Source organism: Dermacentor albipictus, chromosome 6 (assembly GCF_038994185.2).
Source record: "Dermacentor albipictus isolate Rhodes 1998 colony chromosome 6, USDA_Dalb.pri_finalv2, whole genome shotgun sequence".
NCBI lineage: Eukaryota > Metazoa > Arthropoda > Arachnida > Ixodida > Ixodidae > Dermacentor > Dermacentor albipictus.
In genome coordinates this window covers 46,776,266-46,794,971 of record NC_091826.1, presented here as the reverse complement: position 1 = coordinate 46,794,971, position 18,706 = coordinate 46,776,266, and the positions used below count along the sequence as shown (strand labels likewise).

Sequence of the window (18,706 nt, the reverse complement as noted above, 5' to 3'; positions counted from 1 at the left end):
CATAATATTCACGGGAGAGATCTTCCAGCGGAGATTTCCGTTAGGCGATACATATCGGCACTGCTCTGCCGTACAGTCAACAAAAATATTGAAGATTTCTACCTTAAGTACTGGCGAGTTGCTGCTCATAGGAGTTGGCGGCAATCCTCAGAAGACTCTTCTTATAGGGTGCTCGAAGAAGTGCCAAGCACCCATTACCACACTTATGCGTGTGAAAATTTTTGGTTCTGACATTATGTTCTCGCCCACACCTCTATTATGAGATGCTACGAGCTAAATGAGTAATAGCTAGGCGTAACAGAGGGTGTGGAGTGAAACTTTAATACCCTCTGGGGTGTAATTGTAAACTCGGCGTGGAAATAGGCGAACCTTATCTGCTTTCGCTTGTGAATTTGCGTTATACAGGTTAGTGGCAAATATTACGAATAGCAGAACAAGCACGAGGCAAATTGAAATGCTCAATTTGTCCTTTTCTCGTCGAATCTAAGCACCTTCGCTATTCTCGGAGCAACGTGTACGGACGAGAAGAACTTCAGTTTGGCCTAGTTGGTGTTTACTGCATATCATATTGATGGCAAATAATGATGGGAACAGTGGAAGAGAACACAAAAATACGACATGGGCGGTAACTTTCAACTGTCTTATTCACGGCAACCCATGGGCATATATAGACAAATAGAACATGCGCAGAACGCAGCTCCCATGAACATTGATCAGCCCAGCGGGGCAACCGATTATCAAAAAAATCTATCTCCGATCGAAACAACCTAATGGAAGCGTCACTAACACAGTCTTGGTCTATCTTCTTTATGTGATATGCCTGCATCAGTTCGCGTGCAGTCTGGTCCTGGCTTCTCCCCGGAATCTTTATTTTTCTTTATTTGCGGTCACTATCATATGCGGAGAATGGACGGGATGTGAAAGAAAGGAAAGGTAAAGCGAAGACACGTCCCGTCTTTTCTCGCTCCACCGAGAGTGAGGTGGCTCAATCTCACACAGCGTTTAGTACCACCCTCTAACAGAGCCTTGCACAGTTTGGGGCACACTACGCCCCCCCCCTTCCCCCCTCCCGCCGTACTCACCGCCTGTCTTGCGTGCCTATATATATTTTGACGCTGCGCGCGCAGCATACGGCCGTACTGATAACAGCATTTGTGTTACCAACACGACACGGCGTTTTGTGCAGGAACGTATAGCGAACGCAGAATTTTCCTGAAAGAAAGAGCAAACCAGGCACATTACGATAACTATTTGGGGACAAGATGCACTCTAAAAGGTGGCAAATTTTCTACGCCCTTAAAAAGATTCCTCCCTTTGGCGCTTATCTTGTGCCACAAGAATAATCGTGATCTATCTTTCCCGTACTTCCTTTCTTTAACACTGCGTTCCCGGTACTTTCAAGTCACGAAAAGCATGCGCATTTTTAGCGTGACGTATAGCATTCCGGAAAGAAAAGTAGCGAGCGCAGCGTTTTCAAAAACGAAAGCGCAAGCAATTGAGGCAGACGACGATAATTGTTGTAGGACAAATATGCACCTCAAAAGGTGAAACTGTTTCAAGAGCGCAGAGTGCGCTCCCTCTAGCCAACTAGCGTCTTCCACGTTCTCGACGACAGGTCAACGCCTTCTACGCATCCGTGCCCCCTATGAAAATGAAGCCGCTCTACAACTACGTGGCCGTCAAAGGCGCCATGCGTGGTCTCATGCGGGACCCGGAGTTCCGGTTCATGAACCAGGAGTGGAAGATCGAGGACTCCAGCACCCTGCGGGGGTACAGCCTGGTGCCGCCCGAGCTGGAGTTCCCGTGGCTGGGACCGGGAAGGCCTTACGCCCTCGCCCTGGCCGGACTGGGCGTCCGAATGGCGGCCACGCTCTACTTCCAATCGGTGGCGAGGCTGGCGAACGCCTCAGAGACTACAGCCGCCAATTTCAGGCAAGTAAAAAAAAAATGGCTGTGGCTTAGCTAAGGTTAAGCCCAGGATGCGAAGCATACTAGCCTTTATTTTAACGCGACAGCGTTAAGGAGCTCGCGTCGCAGAAAAGCCGGTGTCGTCGGTGTCCGTGTCTGCGGCGTTGCACTTCATGAATAAATCGTTGTCGCGCCGAACGCTGTGTTGCTCGACGCTCACCGCGTCCGATGCGGGGGCGACGCAGCGAGCGACGGCGGGAGTTCGAGCCCCGTTTCTCCTCTATCGTGACGTCACGGTGTCACGTGGTATCGAAGGCAACACCGCCGCGCCTGAGGAACTGGGTTGAGCTCTAGTAATATGCTTCGCATAAAAAGCGATGGAAATCATTTCAGTGTCCATTTATGCGGTTCATTGATTCCCCGTCGTACAGCTGGGAAGCGTTTAGCACTTCTGTGGCTGATGCCAACAGATAACGAAGCTACGGAAAAGCGCAGAAGAAAGGAAGTATTCGATATTTGAAGCATTCCAATAACAAAGAACAAATCGCAGATGATTAGGTTTAAGTACGTGACAAGGAAAATGAGAGTGAAAAAGAAAAGGCAACTTTCCAGGATGGAGGAGCAGGGTCCATGACCCCTCCTTGCGACGTGTGGCGCTGTCGTCGCATGCGATGCAGCTAAGATAGAGCTACCACGTGACGCCGTGAGATAACCCTATCGGATCAATGCTTCGTGGTTTGCATGTGCTCTGAAATTGTTAGACACGCTTAGTGTGAAGAATGTTTATATTAAACTTGAAAATGTGCACAGCTATGCAGGATCAGTGTATTGCTTCATGCCAGACTTTGGGAGTGCCGGCGAGAGATCTGACGATATTGTGTTGTTCGGAATTATAGGCTTGGATATGTAGGATGGTGTCTATCTTATCTTTTTTTCTCTTTAGTCTGTTAAACGTTCGACTAATACTGGAGTATTGTAGTATGCTTGCGTCCATTAACGAGCTCAATAATGTGGCGATGTTGTAAAATGTACATCGAAATGCAATGACACTTGCATTAAAAACATGATCATTACACTTCTCGGTCTCAACTGCAGAAGGGAGATAAATTACCCACCATTAGCAATTGCTGTGTGCGAAGTTATTACGCCTTAAGTTTTTCTGCCAGCACAAAAATGATCAATTTAAAACTGATCCTGACAAATACGCTCACAATTTTTAGAGTAACGAGACATGAGCGCATTGAACACTTATTCAAGTACAGATTTCTAAGCTAAGACAAACTTTTCTGACAGAAAGTCAGAAAACGGAATATGTTTCCACGTGAGCTTGTGAACTGTAGGTCTAATAACGTCTTGTCAAAAACGAAACGAAACGAAGGTCTATCTGAGAATGTTGACCAAGTAGAATAGAGCTGAAGGCAGCAATGGTTCCTTTTCTTAGCGCTAATAATTTTTCCGTACAGACGTCTATTGTATCCCTTCTACTGCTTATATATATGCGCTTCTTTCTTTTTCTAATTTTGACGGCTGATGGCGTGTCTTCTCACCCATTTTGGGCCCCCTCTGTAATTCCGAATTCTGGCCGAAAATGGCCCAATTTCGTCGAAAGACCCCAGTTGTCAACACATTTTACGTCCTCCGTCAGAATAAACTCGCTCCAGTTTGCGCTGCCCCGAGGGATTACCTGCGGCGCCATCGACCAGAAGCTCCGCAAAACACTGCAAAGAAATGCTGCAAAAATGAAACAGTACTAATGACAAGCTCAGCTCCTCCGTCCATGGAACGAAAGGGGCTAGTATTCACTAGGGTACGAACCCATCTTCCGAATCTTGCAATAGTCTCCGACTGAGGCTACAGCAACAGCTGTAGAAGTGCGCAAATTGTTTTTTTAGGGGGGGGGGGGGGCAATGCTCAAGACAGTGCTCGCGAACAAAAGAAATGTTCCGCAAATGCAGCCGCAGATGTCTGGCGCCCTCTGCCAAAGACGAAGACGGTGTCGGCGCGGACATTCCGGCCGCAGCCGCTGCTCTGCGCGTGGTCTGGAGAACCTGGGAGGCGGCGAGAAGGGCGAACGCGACCCCGGCGATCAACCTCGGACCCGTGCCCAGCGACGCCGCCGTGTTCGCCTTCCACTGCTGGTTCTCGTGCGGACTGCGACCCTATCACGAGATGATTTGCAACTTGCCCCTGATGCACTCTAGCGACTTCGCGCGCGTCTATGGTTGCAAGGAAGGTTCGAGGATGAACCCGAAAACCAAGTGCGCGATCAGGGTGTAGGGCTTCGCGCGCGTGAACCTCTTCTGTAGGGTTTACGCGCAGAGGATGCATCCCAGCACACTGTAATAAATGTGTGCTTTATCGCGGATTTCGCTTTTTTTTTTCTGCGTCTGTCAGTCTGTCCCTCCATCTCTCCGTCAGTCAGGTCGGGCCACGTCAGGTCCGGGTCAAGCCAAGCTAAGTCCTGTCCTGTCTGTCGGTATAGTGATCATAAGTTTACACATCAGGCTGATGAGCAAAAGAGATCGTGGGTTCAAACTCCGGCCACAAGGACCAGATTCTGGTGGGGTTGCAGAATGCAAAATGCTTGAGGCCCGCAACCTGTGTACAGTGTTCTCGATTGTAGCAAGATATTCTGGTTGTAGCTGCAGACGTTCAGATGCGAACCTCTCACAAGGAACGCGAACTTGTACGACCAACTGCAAGGTGTCACAACGTTCCTGACACATGAGAGCGCGTCATAGAGCTCCGCAACTTTTTTGATTTATTTGTAGTGTTGCACAAAAACCCTGCCGCAGCCGCTGGTCGTATATGAACAACTGCAGGTAGTTTGCTTTCATCGGGCATTATGGTACCTAATCCCACGTGGTCAACGTTACGTATCATCATCAGCCTGGTTACGCCCACTGCAGGGCAAAGGCCTCTCCCATATTTCTCCAACAACCCCGGTCATGTACTAATTGTGGCCATGCCGTACCTGCAAACTTCTTAATGTCATCCGCCCACCTAACTTTCTGTCGTCCCCTGCTACGCTTCCCTTCCCTTGGAATCCAGTCCGTAACCCTTAATGACCATCGGTTATCTTCCCTCCTCATTACATGTCCTGCCCATGCCCATTTCTTTTTCTTGATTTCAACTAAGATGTCATTAATTCGCGTTTGTTCCCTGACCCAATCTGCTCTTTTCTTATCCCTTAATGTTACACCTATCATTCTTCTTTCCATAGCTCGTTGCGTCGTCCTCAATTTGAGTAGAACTCTTTTCGTAAGCCTCCACGTTTCTGCCCCGTAGGTGAGTACTGGTAAGACACAGCTATTATACACTTTTCTCTTGAGGGATAATGGCAACCTGCTGTTCATGATCTGAGAATGCCTGCCAAACGCACCCCAGCCCATTCTTATTCTTCTGATTATTTCTGTCTCATGATCCGGATCCGCCGTCACTACCTGCCCTAAGTAGATGTATCCCCTTACGACTTCCAGTGGCTCGCTGCCTATTGTAAACTGCTGATCTCTTCCGAGACTGTTAAACATTACTTTAGTTTTCTGCAGATTAATTTTTAGACCCACTCTTCTGCTTTGCCTCTCCAGGTCAGTGAGCATGCATTGCAGTTGGTCCCCTGAGTTACTAAGCAAGGCAATATCATCAGCGAATCGCAAGTTACTAAGGTATTCTCCATTAACTTTTATCCCCATTTCTTCCCAATCCAGGTCTCTGAATACCTCCTGTAAACACGCTGTGAATAGCATTGGAGAGATGGTATCTCCCTGCTTGACGCCTTTCTTTATTGGGATTTTGTTGCTTTCTTTATGGAGTACTATGGTGGCTGTGGAGCCGCTATAGATATTTTTCAGTATTTTTACATATGGCTCGTCTACACCCTGATTCCACAATGCCTCCATGACTGCTGAGGTTTCGACAGAATCACATGCTTTCTCGTAATCAATGAAAGCTATATATAATGGTTGCTTATATTCCGCACATTTCTCTATCACCTGATTGATAGTGTGAATATGATCTATTGTTGAGTAGCCTTTACGGAATCCTGCCTGGTCCTTTGCTTGACAGAAGTCTAAGGTGTTCCTGATTCTATTTGCGATTACCTTAGTAAATAGTTTGTAGGCAACGGACAGTAAGCTGATTGGTCTATAATTTTTCAAGTCTTTGGCGTCCCCTTTCTTATGAATTAGGATTATGTTAGCATTTTTCCAAGATTCCGGTACGCTCGAGGTCATGAGGCATTGCGTATACAGGGTGGCCAGTTTCTCTAGAACAATCTGTCCCCCATCCTTCAACAAATCTGCTGTTACCTGATCCTCCCCAGCTGCCTTCCCCCTTTTCATATCTCCCAAGGCTTTCTTTACTTCTTCCGGCGTTACCTGTGGGATTTCGAATTCCTCTAGACTATTTTCTCTTCCATTATCGTCGTGGGTGGCACTGGTACTGTACAAATCTCTATAGAACTCCTCAGCCACTTGTACTATCTCATCCATATTAGTAATGATATTGCCGGCTTTGTCTCTTAGCGCATACATCTGATTCTTGCCAATTCCTAGTTTCTTTTTCACTGCTTTTAGGCTTCCTCCGTTCCTGAGAGCATGTTCAATTCTATCCATATTATACTTCCTTATGTCAGCTGTCTTACGCTTGTTGATTAACTTCGAAAGTTCTGCCAGTTCTATTCTAGCTGTAGGGTTAGAGGCTTTCATACATTGGCGTTTCTTGATCAGATCTTTCGTCTCCTGCGATAGTTTACTAGTATCCTGCCTAACGTAGTTACCACCGACTTCCATTGCACACTCCTTAATGATGTCCACAAGATTGTCGTTCATTGCTTCAACACTAAGGTCCTCTTCCTGAGTTAAAGCCGAATACCTGTTCTGTAGCTTGATCTGGAATTGCTCTATTTTCCCCCTAACCGCTAACTCATTGATCGGCTTCTTATATACCAGTTTCTTCCTTTCCCTTCTCAGGTCTAGGCTAATTCGAGTTCTTACCATCCTGTGATCACTGCAGCGCACCTTGCCGAGCACGTCCACATCTTTTATGATGCCAGGGTTAGCGCAGAGTATGAAGTCTATTTCATTTCTAGTCTCGCCGTTCGGGCCCCTCCACGTCCACTTTCGGCTATCCCGTTTGCGGAAGAAGGTATTCATTATCCTCATATTATTCTGTTCCGCAAACTCTACCAATAACTCCCCCCTGATATTCCTAGTGCCTATGCCATATTCCCCCACTGCTTTGTCTCCAGCCTGCTTTTTGCCTACCTTGGCATTAAAGTCACCCATTAGTATAGTGTATTTAGTTTTCACTCTACCCATCGCCGATTCCACGTCTTCATAGAAGCTTTCGACTTCCTGGTCATCATGACTGGATGTAGGGGCGTAGACCTGTACAATCTTCATTTTGTACCTCTTATTAAGTTTCACAACAAGACCTGCCACCCTCTCGTTAATGCTATAGAATTCCTGTATGTTACCAGCTATATTCTTATTAATCAGGAATCCGACGCCTAGTTCCCTTCTCTCTGCTAAGCCCCGGTAGCACAGGACGTGCCCGCTATTTAGCACTGTATATGCTTCTTTTGGCCTCCTAACTTCGCTGAGCCCTATTATATCCCATTTACTGCCTTCTAATTCCTCCAATAGCACTGCTAGACTCGCCTCACTAGATAACGTTCTAGCGTTAAACGTTGCCAGGTTCATATTCCAATGGCGGCCTGTCCGGAGCCAGTGATTCTTAGCACCCTCTGCAGCGTCGCAGGTCTGACCGCCGCCGTGGTCAGTTGCTTCGCAGCTGCTGGGGACTGAGGGCCGGGGTTTGGTTGTGTTGTTCATATAGGAGGTTGTGGCCAAGTACTGCACCAGGGTGGCCAATCCTGCTCTGGTGAGGGAGTGCGTTACCGGTTCAGGTCACCGGGATCAGGCCACACTCCAGGCTTGTTTATGCAATTTTAACAACATGCGGATTTTTTTTTTTAATCCGGTGGAAAATTGCCGGCACCGGGATTCGAACCACGGACCTCTTGCACGCGAGGCGGGTGTTCTACCTCTACGCCACCGCTGCAGAAAAAAAAACGTTACGTAATCCCAGGTATAATCCTTTTATGTGATGCCCTCCGCTGCGCTTTTTTTTTTCTTTTTTATGTCAGAAACGGCAAATCATGAAGCGCGGAGTTGGCGTCCAAATCCAAGCCCCGATGCCGGTTCTGTTTCAGTCATAGAAATAGATCTCGAAGGTTATGCTTTTGAGGACTACATACACCGGAAGTGATAGTGGAGCCCAAGAACACTCAATGGGCTCCATGTTTTAGCCTTCACAGAAGGAAAAGCAGGGTGCTCGATCAGGCGCACGTCCGGTTGCAATGGACGACGAATAGCTCAATTTTATCCCAGTGATTTTCCCAAACACAATTTCACACGCATAGAAAGCATATTAAAACTTAATCACTTTTATTTCTGGCCATGTAGAGCAGATTTGTACAAAAATACATACACACATTGATATTCAGAAGTTACTCGGCATAGTATTTCACTATTTAGTAATTGGTTGGTGGAGGTAATCACAACTGTAAACCCAGTCCAGCGTATCCAAGACATTACTATAGTCTATACTCTACGTATTCCATGCTTCAATCAGAATGTTTGTGCATTAAACGCACCGCAGCATATCTGATACGTTGAGGATTACAGGTTAAAGAATGAGAAGGCATGCAATATGGATGACGTTTATTGTTAGGGAATGAGCTGCAGAAGACGCAAACATTCTTATAAGAGTACGTCACGGGGGCTGCCACTCCCCTCCACCCGATTTGCCGGTGCAGTCCGTGGACTGCTGCACGAAGTCCTTCGTCTCACGTCCAGATTCGTGTTCTCTGAATCTGCAATGGGAATGTTCCAGATGTACCAATAGAACAGGTTTGCTCCAGAAAGAGCAATAACTGTTGCGCCGGAAGTGCTCTGAATCCCCCATTGGAATTCACCAATGATTTTGCACTGACAATCGTTCTGGACAGCCCCGATGAAGATGGCGCGCTAGAAGAGAGCACCGTGCTGAGAAATGATGGTCGTCATCATCATAAATAATGGACAGTTAGATGCGTCAGTGCAGTTAAAATTTATTTATTTCTTTTGCTTCCTGTTCTGCAAGTGAATAACAAAAAGCAAAAAAAAGAGCTACTCGATTTCTTGGTGATTTTCTCTTTTCTGTCACTGTGTGTCGTTCATTTGTTCTTACTTAGTTTCTCTTTTTTGGCATCACACTGATTTGCCGTAATAACTGCAGTAAAGGCTCCATGGGCTTGATTGTTAAAGGTGTCCGTTGAATTTTTTCGCGTATTTTTTTCTTAGTGTTTCAGTTTGTCAGGATACGTGGCGTTCACCTTTGGCGCCTTTAACATTGATTATGTCTTAACAGACAATATCAGCTGTTATTGCGTTAGGATCCGATGTTCTTAACTCTTGTTTCACAACTGTAAATCGAAGAGTGTACAAAGTGCGTGGACCTGTTGCGCAGGCGCTACACTCGAAAGAATGCCTGAATTTACAAGTGCGATCAGTGTGCTTTGAAGAGCGTAAATTCTGCTGCGAGATTTCTTGTCTGTTTTGCCTTGGTAAATTAAGCTTAGGTTCCAGTTCTCAGATTGACGCTTGATGAGGAAACGTAAACTACAATTTTTCTTTTCGAACAGGCGTAAAGCGTTCAAGTGTCCTCAGTAGACAACTGCTTAACCGATTAAAATAAAAGGTGTTGCATTAAAAATAGAAGGCTGCTTCCTGCCGACTGTTGAAAAAGTTTGTCTTATGGCTTCGAACGTTTAACAAACAGTTCTAAATAATTTGTATTTAAAATATAGGTGATGCAGGAGCTTTATAAATTCGTAACATTATGACAAATGCAGGTGTCATGCTTCTGTGAACGGCATCTATTAGAGTATCCAAAATGACAAGCTGGGTTCTTAGAAAGGGGAACTGTTGCCATGCTCGCGAGGTTTTTATATATGTACCACCAAAAATTTGCGGAATACTTCAGAGTGATGCATCATACATAAATTTTGTCCGCCTTGGGAGTCTCAAAAGAGGTAGTTTACAGAATTGCGACATTGTTTATTCTATTTAATGCCGGTAGTTGTAATCGTGATTCTTCAGTATTTCGCAGTCTCGAAGAATTTCTGCAAGAACGTCAATCGTGTAAAGAAAAATCTGCTCTCTGTATTTACATGATATTAACTTTTAGCTTTAGATGCGGCAGCCCTTGCCGTAATACGTGCAGCGGTTGCCGAGAAAAACAATTTCTGCTTTGTGCTCCTCAGATTTTTCCCTTCTTTAGTTTATATTCGCCTATTAAATACAGAAATAAAGACGTTTAAAAAAATTATTCGGATTGGTGTTAAATATTGCTTCGAGACTCTTTCTAATGGATAATTTTCTTATTGGAATACTCATAGGTTTGCCTACATTCGTCGCCTCTGTCACCGTATGTTTCATAGGTCACCATTATCGCCTTTAATGTAATGAAAACTCAAATAACCTTGCTTTACTGCCTTTGTCACGTGACGTGTCGGTACGATGGAAGCCAAATCTTTTGGAGTAATACTAAAAATGTTTCTAATGTTTTTTTTTAATGATAGAAAGAAGGACAGGGCGGAAGAAACTTTGGGACGCTGTACCCTTTCTCTGTAGTACGTGTCTGTGCAATATGCGAATTCGTCTCATACTTCATGCTTCTTAAATGCCGAACCTAGGGACCAGCAGTGCGGCTTAAAAAATATTAATCTTAATAGGCATCCGCAACAGCTAGAGAGTAGATCACGTGATTCCAGCGTGTCAAGTGCCCCCAGAGGAGGACGTTCGACAATGCCGACACTACAACAGCGCAGCCGATCGAGAGGCCGTTCTCGCTCCCAAGTGCGCATTCAAGAAGGGCCGACCTGGGCGGACCGGGCCAAGCCAAAACCGCCTTCACAATCAAAGGTAACGCATGTAGCATTGCCAAAGCATAACAAAAAAGACTCTAGAATAGCTCAGCTAGCGGAAGAAAACACGCGCCTCAAGGCGGAGATTCAGCAAATGAGGGCGGATTTCGAATCGTTTCGGAAACACGGTTCCACTCCTCAGCTAGTCGACCAACAGCAGCAGCAGGTGCCGCAAAGTACACCGACCCCGCAAGGGGAGCAGTCGGTTCGCTCGGTCAAACGCAGGGCCCCTCCCCTGACGGAGGAGGGAAACCCGGTGGAACCCGAGTCCAGTAGCGTCCTATTGGGAATTAAGCAGTCGATTAGCTCATTGCAGCTAATGGTCCAGCAACTAGCGGAGAGCATGGTAGCGCTCGCGGCGAGAGTGACGCGTATCGGAGCACACGTGGCGCCTGTGGGTGCTAAACAAATCCAAGGCATCAATCATGGCGACCAACTCAACTAGAGAGCTGTTAGTGTGGCAGTGGAATTGCGCTAGCTTCAAAAAGCGCAAGGCTCCGCTGCTACAGTTCGTTGCCTCACAGGCGGACAAACCGCACGTCATAATCTTACAAGAAACTTTGGGTAGCGAGGTGTCCCTGCCCGGCTACCGGGTAGCCTCGTCGAAATTCGAACAGGGTAAGCGCGGAGTGGCGACCCTCGTCGCGAACAAATGCTCTTTCCAGGAACGAGATTTGAAATTAGGCAACGCGAAAGTGGAGGTAACCGTGATCGAACTCATACCGAACAGTTGGCTTAAAAACAGCGTATTCGTAGTGAACGTGTACAGCCTGCCCTCTGACCACAGACAGTCGTTCACATCGATAATAACGAAGGCGGCCTCAATGGCCAGGGGGGCCCCTCTCATAGTGGCAGGAGATTTTAACGCGCCCCACGGAGCATGGGGTTACGCAAGGCCAGTGCCTAAGGGAGAGCGGCTATTGGTGGCAGTCACTACGTGCTCGCTAGAGCTGGTGACGGACCCCCGCTATCCGACTCGACTAGGCACGTCGGTGGCGCGGGACACGACGCCCGACCTGACCTTCGTCAAGAACGTGCGAGGGGCCGAGTGGCGCAACCTGCACGAGAACCTCGGCAGCGACCACTACATACTGGCGGTCACGATCCCCATCAGGGCGGCACCACCGAGAGAATTTAAGGTCACCGACTGGGACGCCTTCCGCAAAATAAGGAAGGAAGACACAAACGAATACGCGGATCTAGACAGTCTTTTTAGAAGGCTCAAAGAGGACGTTAACACCGCGACGAGGGTTGTCCAAACTGAACTGAACGTGGAAAGGATGGACGCGAGATTGGCACACCTATTAGAGGCAAAGAATTCCATCACGGCCAGGTGGAAAACGCAAAGACTGAATCGCAGACTACGAAAGAAAGTAGCGGCACTAAACCGGGAGATAGAAGCGCACTCGATCGAGCTTTCCAAGCAACAGTGTAACGAGGTGTGCGCGTCGGTAGACGGACAAATGAGAACCGGGCGCAAATCGAACCTCCTAAAGCAACTGTTAGGCGACAAACAATCCAAAGGAAGTCAGAGATTGGCAATCGATAGGATTTTACAAAAGCAAAAGGAGCAGAGCAAAACGGAAAGCGAATTCCTAAAGGAGCTGGCGGAGACGTATCTGCCACTGGGCCCGTCAGGCGACGGCGACTATCCACAATACGCCGGGGCAGAGGTCGAAGAACTCGACGCACCTTTCACGGAATCAGAAATTTGGGATGCCTTACAAGGCCTCAACGGACGCTCCGCTACAGGCCCGGACGGGGTCTCGAACAAACTGTTGAGGAACCTAGACGGAAGGTCGGTCGAGAAGCTCACCGAAGAAATCAACAGAGTGTGGGAAACGGGAGAAGTACCAGAGGTGTGGAAAGAGGCCTCGGTCATACTTATACCGAAACCCGGTAAACCACTTGCGGCGGAGAACATGCGGCCAATATCGCTCACCTCGTGCGTAGGCAACACGGCCGAACATGCCATACATAACCGAGTATCCCGGTACATAGAGAGAGAGGGCCTCTTCCCACATAACATGGTGGGCTTCATACCGGGCCTCTCCACACAGGACGTAATGTTGCTACTCAAAAAGCATATAATTGACGGCATGACCAGAGACACCAGGGGCATACTGGCCCTGGACCTAACGAAAGCGTTCGACACGGTCAAACACAGATTTCTAATGGAAACGATCTCGATGATGGGGCTCGGCCGGAAATTCCACTCTTACATAGGCTCCTTCCTCAGAGACAGGAAAGCCACGATCAAAATTGGACAGGCCACGTCCGATTGGCACACGCTGGACGCGAGGGGCACCCAACAAGGGGCGGTGCTCTCCCCACTATTATTCAATCTGGCAATGAAAGGGCTCTCTGGCCGGCTGACGAGAGTGACCAACGTCAATCACGCCCTGTACGCAGACGACATTACGGTGTGGTGCCCAGGAGGGTCCGACGCAGAAGTCGAGCAGGCTCTTCAAGAGGCGCTGGACACAACGGAAGAGTACCTGAAGGAAACGGGACTCCGTATGTCACCCAGCAAATCGGAACTGTTGCTGTACAGGCCCTCAAAACAAGGCATGAGGAATTTGACGCCGATCGATCAAATACCGATCAAATTACATACGAATGCCGGCCCGCCGATTCCCAGAGTGGACACTATACGAATCCTGGGGCTGCTAATTGAGGCGAAAGGTGGTAACACACAAACTGTCATGAAACTAACGTCCAAAACGGAGAACATGCTCCGGCTGATCCTCAGGGTGACGAACCGCAGAGGAGGGCTCAGCGAGAGCAGTCTCATCAGACTTTACCACGCCTTCCTCATGAGTCACGTCAATTACGTAGCCTCGGCGCTAAAATGGACCAAGAGAGACGCGGCCAAAATAGAGACACTGATGCGCAAGAGCGTCAAAAGGGTGCTAGGTCTCCCGATCACTACAAGCACGGAGCAGCTCGATCGGTTAGGGGTCCACAATTCACTATCAGAAATCATCGAAGCGCAGACCAAGGCACAGGTCGTGCGGCTGTCGACCACCAGGGCCGGCAGGCGCATCCTAGAAGAAGCAGGGATAAATGCCGAGGCAGAGTGCAACGCACACAAGATTGCGCTCAGCGCGGCGGTAAGGGGCACTTTCAAGGTAGAACCGCTTCCGAGAAACGTCCACCCGCAATTCAACGAGGGGCGCCGAAAGGCGAGGCCCGAGCACTGCTGAAATCGACCGCCAACTGCCCGGGCCTGGCGGCATTTGTAGACGCGGCCCAGTATGGGCGCAGCGACCGGTACGCGGCTGTCTCGGTACGCTGGGATGGCACAATAATTAACGCAGCATCGGTCAAGAGGGTAACGTCCGAAGTGGCCGAACAGCTGGCAATAGCCATGGCAATGAGAGACCCCGAACGTCCTCACGTCTACACAGATTCGCGATCGGCGGCAAGAGCAATCGCCTCGGGCTCGATATCCCGGGAAGCGGCCGCCGTCCTCGGCAGCGAGGGAGCCGCGGGTCAGCACCTCGTCAAATGGTTTCCAGCCCACATGGGGGCCGACGTGCAACCCGAATTTCCCAACGCCAACGAGCTGGCGAACGGACGCGCGCGAGGACTCACGCACCGCGGCGATCGTGGCGAGCGAGGTGGCGGGGAGGGAGGGGAGCACCGAGACCCGCTGCTCACCTTCAACGAAGTAACAACACACTATCAGCTGTCGAGGAGGACCTTCCCACTCCCCCACGCTAAACTCACGAGACCACAGTCATCGATATTCAGAATGCTTCAGACAGGGTCGTTCCCCTTGAGAGGCAGACTGAGCCGTTATTCACCAGAAGTAGAGCCGCAGTGTCCGGATTGTGGTGAATCTTACTGCTCGCTAGCGCACATGCTTTGGCAAGGCTCCGCGTTAAGCGGCACCGTGTTCACTAAAGAAGAAGACTGGGTGGACGCCCTGCAAAGCGACGACCACCAGACCCAGCTCCGGGCCGTCCAGAGGGCTCACGAAAGGGCGGAGGCTCATGGGCTTCCCGTCCCAACGTGGGTGCGGCCCGCGACCCCTGCCGCCCACTAAACCAAGAGTGGGTGGGGAGGGGTTCCTCAGGACACATTAAAGATATTTCCTCCTCCAATAGGCATGCCATGCTATACTTCGGCAGGATAAGTTAGGGGGAGGGGATCTGGAAGAAGGTGGGATTGACTGTATGACAAAGTTGTTCTATTTTTATGTTAGCTTATTTTATCTCAAAATTCTTTAAATATTTCTATTAAACTTTTCAACCACAATAATTTAGTCCCACGCTCTGCCATTGAGATCCGGTTTCGTTTTAATTCTTAATGGAAACAGCTTGCCTTTTGGCCAATCCCCCATAGTGGGTATGCGCCAGTGTTTGGGAGACAAGACAAGTCAAGACAAGTCGTTCAGTGAGCACGGTTCCAGATTAGTTTAACGATGATCGTGTGGACTTGCGTCTCGCCTAATAAGCGAGGTCTGACACAAATGTTGGCTGAGTCGCAACGAATGTTTGGCTAAGCAAACGTATCGGCGTACCTATGATATTTTAGAATGTTTAGACGTTCACTGAAAGGCCAGTGATATAGATTTCACGCCGCATAAATCGCGCACACTATCTCTGATCTTTCAGCAACTCATTGGTTAGCACCTAAATTTTCTGCCTAAATCCTTTTAGAGGACATCACGAAATAAAACTGTGTTCCAATAGTTCACTAACATTCGAAATGGCTGGGTCGAAATCCAGGACGGTTTTGCTTTCTTTTCTGCCGCTTGCTAAATATTTAATTGAACTTATTGGTGGCTCTACTATGGTAGAATAAAACAGTAAAACATGTTTGTAGCTGCCATTTAATACTTAAAGATCGTGTTTATATTTCGTTTTGAAGTAAGACGTTTTTTCACTATGGCCTGGAGTAAGTTTCATGCCCAGCTTTAGGTGGCTGTACAATCCAAACATTCCCCGATTTTTTCAATGGGTATAATCGAGAAATCAAGCTAGCAGTGTCACGCGGCATCCGTAATACTCAAGGATTTCGTCCCGAAAGTATGCTCGTTACATTTTTTTGCCTGGATTTATTATCTTTCGTAACATCCTACGTTCAATTACTACGATTATCAACCGAGACTTAAAAAAGCCAGTAGAGGTCACATGCAGAGAGAATGTTCATTCTTTTCAACATCAAAGCCACGAAATAATAAATTTAAGACTGTTCTCATCTTTCGACCTCTGCTATTGCAAATTTACATTAGCAAGGAAATGTAAACTTTCTAGGCTGCCAGAAGATCAAGGTGTGATTGCAACGAGCGAAAAGGACACAGACCAGTAAGCATTAGCTGGTAAGGCGTGCTCGCGATATGCAGTCGATGGTCTCCCCAAGCAACGCGTCCACAACTAAATGACCTGTGTAACGAGTGAATAATTCTGTCTGGGTCCAATTGCGAGCTGTGCGGTGCGCGATCTCTTTAGAACGAAGTGCCCCGCATAACGAATGATTTTGGAGGCCCCAAGGACTTCGTTATAAAAGCATTCGACTGTACGGACTTTAATATAGTGGGAAGCATAAGCAGTTGCCTGAGGAGCAAAGTGGTCTTGGCGAAACCTTTGCAGCATTGATTCAACGACCGAAGGAGGGAGCATACCAGGTAGCTTGTTCTCATAGCGGTCAAATACTTTGTACTGGGGTAGGTTCAACAAATCTTAGTTCTATATGGCTTCCCTGCCGCTAACTTTGCCTTTCAAGGCCCAGCTAAGATTCCACCTCATGTTTTTTTTTTTTCGCCCATGCAAATTCTCAGCCGAAACTTCGTAGAACCGCGTTGTGCGGAGGACATCGCGAACGTTAGAATTTAAGCGTACGGGAGTATATATATGCATTATTAACCCACAAAAACTGATTTACGGTAGTAAAATGCAGGCACATGCGTTAAGGAGCGAGACCACCGCAGAAATCATCGGCATCTATAGCCGCTTGTCTTATCCTCATTTCTTATAGGAATAGCGAAATTACTAATCGCGTTTTGACACAATCGATTAACAAAGAATTTCCCTTTGGTGTGCCCTTTCGATTGGTCCCTCTCTGCCGAGCAGTATTACCTAGGCACGCCCAGCAGAAAAAAGAAACAAAAGAGAAGCCCGAAACTCGTGAGCTAGAGTATACTGTGCCAAATCTCCGATGAAATCAATTATCGTCAATGGATTATCCCATTAGTGAAGAATTGGGAGAACGATACGCATACGGAGCGGGCGGATAATTTCATGCGCCTTCTTCATCACCACTAGCCGAACATGTCGCACCTCTTTTCTGGGTTCATCGAGGAAACATTGTGACGTTCAAATACACGAGCGACGTCAGCGCCGTGCCTCAGCGGCACGTCACACATCCTCCCACCATTCCTCCTCTCCACGGAAAAGGTGACAACCGGAAGGCGAAGAATGCTCGTTGATCCGTCATGGCGCCGTGCACCTTCGCCGCTGTAATGGCGTCGTCGAACTCGTTGGTGATTTCCCGTATCGTGTTCTTGCGCGCGCGCCAGCCCTCTTCAACTGCCGCGTCGGTCGCTTGCAAGTCCAAGCTCCGACGCTCCGCCTGCAGCGCCGCCGCTCCGCTTGCAGCACCGACGGGAAGCATCTGTGTTTGTCGAAGAGTAATTGATGTGATCAAACTACGGTGCCGCCATCAAGTCGTGAGCCCCGATTCGGGCGTACGGCGCATTGCGGTGAAGAAGCTGCTTGCCGAGAACCAGGTAAAGAATGGGTGCTACGGCGCCGAACGAAAACCCCAGGTGCGAGATGCCGGCAGCACCTTCACACTCTCGTATATGGCAGGTCGGCAGTACATTTAGTGCGTCGCCGCGCTACGTCAGCGCTTCCGTCGACGACGAAATCCGATCGGCTCGCCAGAGGTTCGGTGAAGGTCAGGCGACTCCTGAATGAACGCCAGCTAATGTCCGGGTACGTTCCACGGTAATCGATGAATCACACGGGCTCCTGGGTTCTCCAGAAGCGCGAACACCTTGCCGAATGTGGCCACCCCGGAATACGAAAAACGGCCGATCACAGAGTGGCACACCGCTACGGATGAGTCCGCGAGCTCGTCGCCCAGTTGGGAGACATCGGCAAGAGCTTCTACGGCGCCCTTGAGAAGACGCGCTAAGCGTGTCGCCATGAAGAATAGGGGGGAGGCGAAGTCTGCACCCTCCCCACCTCGGTTGCGCTTCCGCCAACGCCGCTGGTGTCGGCTACCCCTGTGCCGAACCGCGGACTCTTTGTGCTCGTGTTGGTGTTGCTTTGACCTGCGTGTTCTTGACCCGAGGGAGCGTAGAAGATTGAGATCATGTGCAACATGACGACGAGGACGATGGCGCTGAGCAGCAGAGCAAGCAAGCACGCGCCGGTCAGCACCAGGAAGGAAGGCTTCGAGCGCTTTTGGCCGTCGTACTTGGTACCACCAGCAAGTGGGCTTTGAGAGTTACCCTGCGGTAGGCAAGAAATACGTCTGGACTTCAGTATGTCAGGCAAATAATTTCGGTCTTTCGCGCAACAGTTATTTACTGCAGATTCGTTGGTTATTAGCGGAGAACACCGAGGGCAAGCTTCGCCTTTTCGGATTCTGCCCCCAAAACGCGAGCCACACGTCATAGGAACCATGAGTAGAATTACCTTGATGCTTCAATACCTCCTGAAATTTTTGTTTCTGGGTCTTTCAGAGAGAATATAGGGGAGGGGGAGCTTTATTTCATTCTAGAGTCGTTCATCAGCAGCAGAGAGAGGGAAAAAAAGCGCATGCGAAATTTCACGATTTTTTTTCTTTGACATTCTGCACCCACACTGCGAT

At 48.6% G+C, this 18,706-nt stretch overlaps 2 protein-coding genes across 5 annotated transcripts in view; one reads left to right on the top strand and one right to left on the bottom strand.

Moving 5' to 3' along the window:
* LOC139061034 (EEF1AKMT4-ECE2 readthrough transcript protein-like) overlaps positions 1-4,273 on the top strand; it is a 70,632-nt gene extending 66,359 nt beyond the window's left edge. For 3 of the 4 annotated variants that reach the window (XM_070540466.1, XM_070540468.1, XM_070540469.1), the window contains 2 exons: positions 1,616-1,932; positions 3,864-4,273. In XM_070540466.1, the coding sequence (XP_070396567.1) occupies positions 1,616-1,932; positions 3,864-4,185 (639 nt within the window). In that variant the 3' untranslated portion in view covers positions 4,186-4,273. The remainder of the gene's footprint in view (positions 1-1,615; positions 1,933-3,863) is intronic. The other variant, XM_070540467.1, reaches the window with a different exon arrangement.
* Positions 4,274-17,011: 12,738 nt separating this feature from the next.
* Positions 17,012-18,706, bottom strand: part of LOC139061050 (uncharacterized) — a 34,793-nt gene continuing 33,098 nt past the window's right edge. Inside the window, exon 4 of the mRNA XM_070540488.1 lies at positions 17,012-18,345. Coding sequence (XP_070396589.1) covers positions 18,022-18,345 — 324 coding nt within the window. The 3' untranslated portion in view covers positions 17,012-18,021. The remainder of the gene's footprint in view (positions 18,346-18,706) is intronic.